The 11,082-nt window shown below is 50.9% G+C and overlaps 1 protein-coding gene across 1 annotated transcript in view; it reads left to right on the top strand.

Moving 5' to 3' along the window:
- Nucleotides 1–1,202: 1,202 nt before the first annotated feature.
- FREM2 (FRAS1 related extracellular matrix protein 2) overlaps nt 1,203–11,082 on the top strand; it is a 215,332-nt gene continuing 205,452 nt past the window's right edge. The window contains exon 1 of the mRNA XM_006879614.1: nt 1,203–6,369. Coding sequence (XP_006879676.1) covers nt 1,203–6,369 — 5,167 coding nt within the window. The remainder of the gene's footprint in view (nt 6,370–11,082) is intronic.

Here is an 11,082-nt window from a genome sequence, read left to right as displayed (position 1 = left end):
GCGTAGAAAAGCTTTTTATTAAAAAAAGAGCTCTGGGAGCTCATGAAACCCGACCAACACAAGGGGGCAGGAACAGCTCAAGCTGTGACTTCAAAACCTGACTCCAGGTTCTACCCTATTTTCTGTCGCCCTCCGGCTGTTAATCAATTCCCTTGGCAGGCTAAGAAATGCGATGCTGACAGGTGGGCTCAGTTCGTACTTGGTCTAATTACTGCGAAGAGAACCAGGACGTCTCTTAATGACAACTGCCATAACAGTGGCGGCTCTGGGACAGCCCGGGGCGACATTCTCTCCAATTTATTCTTCAACCCGAGTCTCCGATTCCAGCAGCCTACATTTCTCATGCATTCCAAATGCGCACGCAGTGAACTTTGGCACAAGGGGTGGGAGGGTCGTTAAAAACTCCCCCAACCCAGGGACTGCACTCAGTATAATCTCTGAAGTGGAGGTGGTCAGATAGGGGCTGCAAGCTGCCCTTGTTTGGACTTTCTAATTCCTTTGCTTTTGCAAATACCCTCTTGGGTCGCCTGTAAGTTGCTCTTGGTTTCCATTCAAACTCAAGTGGCTTTGGGACTCACTTTTCTTCCTCTGCTCTAGATCTCACGAAATTGGGGGATGAGATTTACAAGGAGGAATCCCCTTTGGCTACTTGAGGTCCTGGTCCCTGGGGAAGCCCTGGCTGTCCGGAGCCGGAGGGGGTCAGGGCGCTCGGAGCCCTGGCCAAACAGCTGCTCTTTTCTAGAACAACCTGTTGATCCTTCCTCTCCTCACGGCCCATGGTTTCCCCGCCTCGTTTAGGAACTGATTGACAGAAATCTCTGCCCAACCCTGGGCTCTGGGCCTCCTCCCGGGACCGGCGATTGGCCCCTGGAGAGCTGGACCCAGCGAAGGGTACGAGGGGAGGGGTTTCCCTCAATGCTCGGGGTTGGGGGACCCGGGAAGGAGGAGGGGCGGACTCAGTTGCAGGAGACTGAACGCAGAGTGAGCAGCCCCTGGGGCCAGTGCGTTCAGGCTCCAGGGCCAGCAACTCCTGCAGGTACCACGGTAGGCAATTTCCCCATCCTTGTGGCCCAGAACGGACTTCCAGAAGGCCCCGCATATAGCGAATGGAGAACTGGCACTCTCAGGGGTGTTTTGCTGTCTGCTGGGGGACTAACTTTGCACGCTCCTCGGTGGATCTGTCCGAGCCCTGACTCCAAACCATGCGCGCAGCCGGGACCTCCACGAGCCTTTCCTGTGCGCTGGCTGTAGCCAACTTGCAGCTTATGCTTCCACCACTGTCTGGACTTCTGCTGCTGCTGCTGCCACTCCTGTCACCGGTAAGCCAAGCCCTGGCCCAGCCCGCGACCCCTGGCCGGGCATTTCTGTCCTCAGGTCTCGCAGGGACTGTGGGGATCCCCGCCAAAGAAGCCATAGTGCTGGCGAACCGCGGGCTCCGGGTGCCCTTCGGTCGGGAGGTCTGGCTGGACCCTCTGCACGACCTGGTGCTGCAGGTGCAGCCAGGGGACCGCTGTGTGTTGACCGTGCTGGACAATGACGCGCTGGCCCAGCGGCCCGGTCGCCTGAGTCCCAAACGCTTCCCTTGCGACTTTGGCCCTGGCGAGGTGCGCTACTCTCACCTGGGAGCGCGCAGCCCATCGCGGGATCGAGTCCGGCTGCAGCTGCGCTATGACTCGCCGGGAGGGGCGGTGGTGCTGCCGCTCGTGCTGGAGGTGGAGGTGGTTTTCACCCAGCTGGAGGTCGTGACTCGGAACTTACCCCTCGTAGTGGAGGAGCTGCTGGGGACCAGTAATGCCCTGGACGCACGGAGCCTGGAGTTTGCCTACCAGCCTGAAACGGAGGAGTGCCGCGTGGGCATCCTGTCCGGCTTGAGCGCGCTGCCTCGCTATGGTGAACTTCTCCACTACCCGCAGGTCCCGGGCGGAGGCAGGGATGGGGGCGCCCTGGAGCCTCTCCTGATGGACTGCAAAGCTTTCCAGGAGCTGGGCGTGCGCTACCGCCACACAGCCCCCAGTCGCTCCCCGAACAGAGACTGGGTGCCCATGGTGGTGGAGCTGCGCGCCCGGGGAACTCCGGTGGAGAGCCCCGCTTTGAAGCGCGAGCACTTCCAGGTGCTGGTGAGGATCCGCGGAGGGACGGAGAACACTGCCCCCAAGCCCAGTTTTGTAGCCATGATGATGATGGAGGTGGACCAGTTTGTACTGACCGCCCTGACCCTGGACATGCTGGCAGCTGAGGACGCTGAGTCCGCCCCTGACCTGCTGGTCTTCAACCTCACCTCTCCATTCCAGCCTGGCCAGGGCTACCTGGTGAGCACTGATGACCGCAGTCTGCCTCTGTCCTCCTTCACACAGAGAGACCTGCGCCTCCTGAAAATCGCCTACCAGCCCCCTTCTGAGGACTCGGACCAGGAGCGTCTCTTTGAATTAGAGCTGGAGGTAGTGGACCCCGAAGGGGCAGCCTCTGACCCCTTTGCCTTCATGGTGGTGGTGAAGCCCATGAACACCCTGGCTCCGGTGGTGACCCGGAACACAGGGCTCATTCTTTACGAGGGTCAGTCCCAGCCCCTCACAGGCCCTCCGGACGTTGGACCGCAGAACTTGGTCATCAGCGATGAGGACGACCTAGAGGCAGTGAGGCTGGAGGTGATTGCTGGACTCCGGCATGGTCACCTCGTCCTTTTGGGCACCCCCTCTGGTCACTCGGCCCCCAAGACCTTTTCTGTGGCCCAGCTGGCAGCTGGTCAGGTGCTCTACCAGCATGATGACAGAGATGACTCCCTGAGTGACAACCTGGTGTTTCGCATGGTGGACGGGGGAGGCAGGCACCAGGTGCAGTTCCTGTTCCCTGTCACCTTAGTGCCGGTTGACGACCAGCCCCCGGTCCTCAACGCCAACACAGGCCTGACGCTGGCAGAGGGTGAAACAGTGCCCATCCCACCCCTCACTCTGAGTGCAACAGACATGGACTCTGATGACTCCCTTCTGCTTTTTGTGCTGGAGCCCCCCTACTCAGCTGTGGGTCACTTGCTTCTCCGCCAGACCCATCCTCCCTTCGAGGAGGACCTCCTCCGGGGGCCTTGGAGGAAGCAAGGGTCGTTCTATGAGCGCACGGTGACAGAGTGGCAGCAGCAGGACATCGTGGAGGGGAGGCTGTTCTACAGACACTCGGGCCCCCACAGTCCCGGGCCAGTCACGGATCAGCTCATGTTCAGGGTCCAGGATAACCATGACCCCCCTAATCAGTCAGGCCTTCAGAGGCTGGTGATACGAATCCATCCAGTGGACCGTCTTCCCCCTGAGCTGGGCAGTGGCTGTCCCCTTCGGATGGTGGTACAGGAATACCAACTCACACCCCTTAAGAAGAAGTGGCTGCGATACACCGACCTGGACACAGATGACCGGGAATTGCATTATACTGTGACCCAGCCCCCCATGGACACAGATGAAAACCACTCACCCGCCCCTCTGGGTACCTTAGTCCTGGCTGACAACCCCTCAGTCACGGTAACCCATTTTACCCAAGCCCAGATCAACCACCATAAAATTGCTTACAGGCCCCCCGATGAGGAGCTGGGAGTGGCTGCCCGCGTGGCCCAGTTCCTGTTCCAGGTGGAGGATCAAGCTGGAAATGTGGCCACAGGAACCTTCACCGTTTACCTGCAGCCCGTGGATGACCAGCCACCTGAGATACTCAACACAGGCTTCACTGTTCAGGCAAAAGGCCACCACGTCCTGAGTGAGACCGAGCTGCATGCCACTGATGTGGACACTGATACAGCCCACATCTCCTTCACGCTCACGCAGCCTCCCAAGCATGGCCACGTGCTCGTGTCCAGACAGAGGCTGCAGGTGGGTGGCATCTTCCACCTTGCAGACATTAAGCAGGGTCAGGTGTCCTACGCCCATGCTGGGGGTGAGTCCCTGACTGATAGCTACTCCTTGGAAGTCAGTGACAGACACCACGTGGTACCCATCACTCTCAAAGTGAGCATCCGACCAGTAGACCATGAGGTGCCCCTGACAAGCCTTCATGCTGGCACGCTGAGGTCCTACCTAGATGTTCTGGAAAATGGAGCTGCTGAGATTACTGCCCACGTGATCAAGGGGACCCATGAGGACACTGATGATCTGATGTTGACTTTCCTCTTGGAGGACCCACCCGTGCATGGGGAAATCCTCATCAATGGAGCCCCCGCAGAGCAGTTTACCCAAAGAGACGTCTTAGAAGGGTCTGTTGTCTATGCTCACACTAGTGGTGAGATTGGCTTATTGCCCCGAGAGGACTCTTTCAACCTGAGTCTGTCAGCTATGTCTCAAGAATGGCGAGTAGGTGGCAGGACTGTCCGAGGAGTTACCGTGTGGGTGACCATCCTCCCTGTTGATAACCAGTCTCCAGAAATTTCTGTGGGTGAAAGGTTTACCGTCATGGAAGGTGAGAAAGGTCTCATAACCTCGACACACATCGATGCCGAAGACATCGATTCCCTCAACGATGACATCTTGTGCACACTCATGACCCAGCCTGCCTCAGGTTACCTTGAGAACATTTCTCCAGCACCAGGCTCAGAGAAATCAAGAGCGGGTATTGCCATCAGCGCCTTCCACCTGAAAGACCTCAGGCAGGATCACATTAACTACGTGCAGAGCGTCCACAGAGGGGTGGAGCCGGTAGAAGACAGATTTATATTTCGGTGCTCTGATGGCATTAATTTCTCTGACAGATATTTTTTCCCCATCGTTATCATTCCCACCAACGATGAACAGCCCGAACTCTTCATGAGAGAATTTATGGTGATGGAAGGCATGAGTCTGGTCATCGACACCCCCATCCTCAATGCTGCTGATGCTGATATCCCCCCAGATGTCTTAACTTTCACCATTACCCAGTTTCCCACCCACGGCCACATCATGAACCAGTTGATCAACGGGACAGTTTTGCTCGAGAGTTTCACCCTGGACCAGATCGTGGAGAGTTCTAGCATCATATATGAGCACGATGACTCCGAGACACAGGAGGACAGTTTTGAGATTAAGCTCACAGATGGCAAGCATTCAGTGCAAAAGACAGTTCTCATCCTGGTTATCCCAGTTGACGATGAGACCCCCAGGATGGCCATTAACAATGGGCTAGAAATAGAAATTGGGCAAACCAAAATTATCAGCAACAAGGTATTAATGGCCACCGATCTGGATTCTGAAGACAAAGCCTTAGTTTATGTTATTCGTTATGGTCCTGGGCACGGCTTCTTACAGAAACGAAAACCGTCAGGTGCCTTTGAAAATATAACTTTGGGGATGAACTTCACCCAGGATGAAGTGGACAGAAACCTCATTCAGTACGTCCATTCTGGGCAGGAGGGCATCCGGGACCTGATTAAGTTTGATGTAACCGATGGGACCAACGCCCTAATAGATCGCTACTTTTACGTGTCCGTGGGCAGTGTTGACGTGGTCTTCCCTGATGTGGTGAGTAAGGGCGTGTCTCTGAGAGAAGGGGGGAAGGTGACCCTCACCACAGACCTGCTAAGCACCAGTGACTTGAACAGTCCGGATGAGAGCCTGGTTTTTACCATCACCAGAGCTCCTGTGAGAGGCCACTTGGAGTGCACAGACCAGCCTGGCGTGTCCATCTCGTCCTTCACGCAGCTCCAACTGGCTGGCAACAAGATCTACTATATCCACACAGCTGAGGATGAGGTCAAGATGGACAGTTTTGAGTTCCAGGTCACTGACGGCCGGAACCCCGTCTTTCGGACCTTCCGGATCTCCATCAGCGACGTGGACAACAAGAAGCCGGTAGTGACCATCCACAGCTTGGTCATCAGCGAGGGTGAGAACAAGCTGATCACACCCTTCGAACTCACTGTGGAAGACCGAGACACTCCCGACAAGCTCCTGAAGTTCACGGTTACCCAGGGGCCTGTGCATGGCCACCTCCTCTTCAACACCACCAGGCCTGTCATGGTCTTCACCAAACAGGACTTGACCGAGAACTTGATCAGCTACAAACATGATGGCTCCGAGTCCAGCGAGGACAGCTTCTCCTTCACCGTGACCGATGGCACCCACACCGACTTCTACGTGTTTCCTGACACGGTATTCGAGACCAGGAGACCCCAAGTGATGAGGGTCCAGGTCTTGGCTGTTGACAATAGGGTACCCCAAATGGTGGTCAATAAAGGTGCTTCCACTCTTCGTACCTTGGCCACTGGTCATCTAGGGTTCATGATCACAAACAAGATCTTGAAAGTGGAGGACAGAGACAGCTTGCATGTGTCGCTCAGGTTTATTGTCACGAAGACCCCTCAGCATGGCTACCTCTTCAACCTGGGCAGAGGCAACCACAGTGTCACCCGGTTCACACAAGGTAGGATGATGGCTTCCTCTCCTTAGTGCCAAACGGAACTCCAGGTGCTAATATCTTGGGATGTGGTTGTCACTGACACCCTCTGAAGGCAGAGCATCAGAAGAGGATTCAAAGGGTACAAAGTGGGGTGGGGGGAACCTCAGTGATTCACTTTCCTGGGAGAAATACCCCCTTCTTGTTATTTGTACCATTGTGGACACATTAGCTGGAGCTCACTTACCATGGTAGTGGAAGACCACGCCTCGGTTGTGATTCGAGTCCACCAGCCATGCCTTACGAAAAATGTGGACGGTCTCCTCCCACATGATTGCACCTGGGAAGCCCACTGGAGGGTCAGCAATGAATGGGTTCTGACTCCATGGCCATGGCCAGCGAGTGAGTGAAAAACAGAAAAGCAAGCCTGCAAACATACCAACTTCACTTTGGGTATTTTATAGATTACTTTTGTGGTTACTAGTCACTTTGTAGCTGGAAGAACAGGATTTATTCCTATTTATATAAGTAGCATTTGTAGATTTGCTTAATGGGTGTTTTTGTTGTTGTTGTTGTTTTTATTTTTTTACCAGTTCATAACTTAGGAAAGTACCTGGCGAATGAAGTGAGAGGAAAGCGCTCAGCTAGATTTAGAACAATTACATTTCCAGGACTTGTTTCTAGGATACACACAAACAAGGAGTCTATGCTTAGCGCTGTACACGAAGTCAGCATGTTTATCACCAAAATATACCATCACTTGGTAATTAAGAAGCCGGAGATAGATAACACTTTAAAAGCCAAAATTAAACCCATGACCATTGAGTCAGTCCACATTCGTAGTGACCTTCAGTGCCATTTCTGAGACCATGCAGGAGAGACTGCCCATTTCCCCCTCCCATCAAAGCCCCTGGTGGATTCAAACTGCCAGTCTTTGGGTTGGAAGCTCTAACTCATTACCTTTAGAGAGACATTGACAAAGTTAATCACTGCAGGAGGAACAGGGTTTCATTCTTTCAAACTGCCTTGGATTCTACTCAAAATACAGTGGACATACACCTCCTCCCTCAAATACCTTTTGTTGTCTAAAGGGTTTTCTTAAAACCTGGGTTCTTTTTGTGTGTGGGGACAACCTAAGAGAAGAAGGACGGGGAACCTCCCCAGTGTCTGTCTCAGTGACAGAGGGAGAAGACCCCGTATAGTTGATGGCCACTTGGGAGTGAGGGCTGTGTTCACTGGAACCTTCAGCTTCCACTACAAGAGCCTTGGGTTGCCTTCCTGACAATCTCTCATCCAGATCTGGCTCAGAATGGAAATGGACCCACCTCTGTGGGCTCTGTGGTTAGAGACTTAACCCCGGGGCATCCCTGTGGGGGTGTTCTCTTCCTGCAACACTTTTGTGCTGGGAGAAAACAAATGCTTTAACAAACATGTGTATCTCCGAATGCAGTGGTAAAGTGAAGGGCTTCTGTGTCTGCCAGGCTGGCAGATCGCCCCATGCTCCAGCCTGCTGAGTCTTGGCAGCGAGCCCAGATGTGTTGCAGGGCCTGTAGGGAGGGGGAAAGCTCAGAGCGCCGGTGTCAGGCCAGACCCAAGAGGGACTGTGTGTGCAGGCTTTCTGAGGATAGCAGGGACGGGCAATTCTACACAGGGCTATTTTCGTGGAAAGTCAAGTGGATGAAAGGAATCGCTGCCGGCCTTTTAAATTAGAGGGCAGAAAAGGCTATTTTCAATCACTTCTCTCACCTGCAAAAAATGAACTTGAACACTGAACAGTGATTTTTCTTTTATGAACATAGGCAAATTAAAAACTCTATATGACCAAACGTGTATATCAAAAATTTTGGAATATAATTTCCTAAATATTAAACTCTTTAAGGAATTTAAAACCCACTGCTCTTTTTAATCCAGTTGAATCCAGCCTCCCATTGGATTCCCTCCTGCTGAGCTAAATCCAGCCCCACCATTGGATTTCCGAAGCTGTAAATCTCATTAGGATTTTACCCATCTTTCTTCCAAGTAGGAGATTCAAAATGACTGGTAGATTCGAACTGCTGATCTTTCTGTTAGCACTGGAACACCTAACACACCACACTACTGGAGTTTGTAAATCTTAAACTCTAATTTTATGCTATTTTGTTGAGGGCAGCTGCTCTTTTTCTCCCTGAATTTAACCCACCATGAACTTTGTACAGTGGTCATTGGAGAATAGAGTCATCCTGACTTTATTATAGAAAGCACAAAAGTTGTAATATTGCTTTTACAATTGATAAAATAATGAAAATCCAAATAACAGAGAGAAAAATTGTCACTGTTTCATAGCACAGCCCTCATGTGAGCAAGTTGAGACTGGAGTTTTGGCTGGAGCAGTGAGTGCTTTGTGGAGATGAGATAATGAAAAAGCAGACGAGGCTCCATTTTCCAGCCAACATGGCTGCCTCCTAGTCAACAGTGAACTCAGTCCATTGTTAGGAGTCAGAACCGACTCCTGGCTGACCCTCCAGGAACTTTGCAGAGGCTGTAAATTGCACAGAAGGAGATTGCCCACTTTCCTCCCAAAGAATAACTGGTGGATTTGAACTGCGGGTTGGCAGCACAACTCCCTACCGCTTGGCCACCAGAGGTTCTAGAAGGGGAAGTGGGGGTGTCAAAGTGAGGACTGTGCTCTCTTTTGTTATTTTGTTTCTATTACTTGAAAGGATAGCTAAACACATATTGAGCAGTTCAGTTTAGCACAGGTGGTGGGAAGAGTTAGTCCCAAATTGGTTGAATTTGGCCTTGTTGTTAACAGCCATCAAATTGGTGATCCCACACACACTCGGAGAAAACATGACCTGGTCCTGAGCCAACCTGGGATCTGACTGTTGTGTTCCAAAGCATTTTCACTCACTGACTTTTGGAACTAGATCACCAAGCTTTTCTTTCTAGTCTGGAGGTTCCACAGAAGTCTGTTGAGCACCAGAGCAATATACAGCTGCCACCAGCAGACAGAAAACGGTGGCATATGAGCTGGATTGGCCAGGTATCGAACCTGGGTCTCCTACAGGAGAGGAGAAAGTTCTACCATTGAACTACAAAGCCCCCTGAAGGATCCCTATTGTTAGTTACTGTGATGGCTATTCTGAGTCACATGCGCCATGGACTTCCCAAGGCCTTCTGGGAGTAGATCACCGGCCTCTCTTCTCAGGCCCAACTGAGAGGGTTCTGACCGCTGACCTTTGTCTAGTCATCATGCCCATTTGAACCACACAGGGGATTCCCAGATGGTCCCTGTGAGGAAAACAATTCATGTCTAAAACTTAGGACCTGTTATTATTTTTAAAAAGTGATTGAGGTAGAATTTCTAAGTTGCAGAAATGATTTTGTTATTTTAAACTTCCGTTTTTCTTCTGGGTCCCCTGGCCCTCCCTGCTTCAGATCTCAGTGACCTGTGTCAATTACCTGCATTCTTGTGGCAGAGCCCTGGTGGCACAGTCCCTCACACGTGGGGCTGCAAGATGAAAGGCAGACGGTTAAACCCACCAGCCACTCCGCAAGAGAAAGACACCAATCTCCTCCCACAGAGATATACAGTCTCGAAACCCTGACAGGGGAGAGATTGCTGTGAGCCGGGACCAACCCGGAAGCAGTGGGGTTGGGTTTTGCTTTGGGTTTTTTTTTTTATTGTTGTTGTTTTTCAGTACTCTCTCCTGTGGGATCATTTAGAAAATGCTTTCAATAAAGGAAATTTTCCCAAAGAGTTTAAAGTAACGTGTGACCCGGCATATTAATGAGCTTTGACTCAAGCCAAACCATGGGCTGATAGTGTAGACAGTCTGCAATAAGTGTAATGCTTTCACAATGACAGAAAACCTTGTTCACTCTTAGATGTCTTCTTAGAGAAGGTAACATTTTGATTGCTAGGTTTGTATCTTCATGATAACTCTGTGTCCTAAGAAAGTGAATGTTTATGTGCATTTATGGTATGTTTATGAGCTCTAATGGCCTAGGAGGTAAGGAGGTTTGCTGCTAAGATAAAAGTGGTTCAAATTCAGCAGATGCTCCACCAGAGAATGATGACCAGTCTCCTCCTGTGGGATTTACAGCCTCTGAAAACACACAGAAGGACCAGCTCTTCATCAGTTCTCACTCAGCAGCAATGACTTGGGTTTGTGTTCTTTTGAGAGCTGCCTGAAGAATAGCATGATGACTGTGATACAAATCTTTACTTACTTGAGATTAAAAATACACACACACACACACACACTTCTTTCAAGTCCTGGATTATTAACAAAATCATAATAAAAATGAAGATGAAGTAGATTGACAGAGTACCTGGGATAATAGGTGCAGGTGTGTTGGAGTCAGTGAGATTGTCTCAAGACAGGGCAGGCTTCAGGGCTGTTGTAGTCAGGTCACTATGAGTAGTGGGCAACTCAATGGCTCATAACAACAACAACAACAAGAAGGAAAATGAAAAGGAATTTGATCTGTTGCACTAATACATAATTCCCTAATTTGAAGGAAGCATTTGACACATCAGTATCACATAATGGCATATATGTTTTTATTATTTATTGCATAGTTATATATATTTGTATTATATGTATCCTATTCTTTCTATTCTGTTCTATTCTATTCTATTCTATTCTATTCTATTCTATTTTATTCTATTCTATTCTATTCTATTCTATTCTATTCTAATTTATTCTATTTATGCACTGGGAGCTCTGGTGGCTTAGTGGCAAGAATCCCTAAGGC

The sequence above is a fragment of the Elephantulus edwardii genome, unplaced genomic scaffold, assembly GCF_000299155.1.
Source record: "Elephantulus edwardii isolate Elephantulus edwardi_28Jun2011 unplaced genomic scaffold, EleEdw1.0 scaffold00004, whole genome shotgun sequence".
Lineage (NCBI taxonomy): Eukaryota > Metazoa > Chordata > Mammalia > Macroscelidea > Macroscelididae > Elephantulus > Elephantulus edwardii.
Note: the sequence above shows the minus strand (reverse complement) of the source record. Positions and strands in the feature narration are given on the sequence as shown.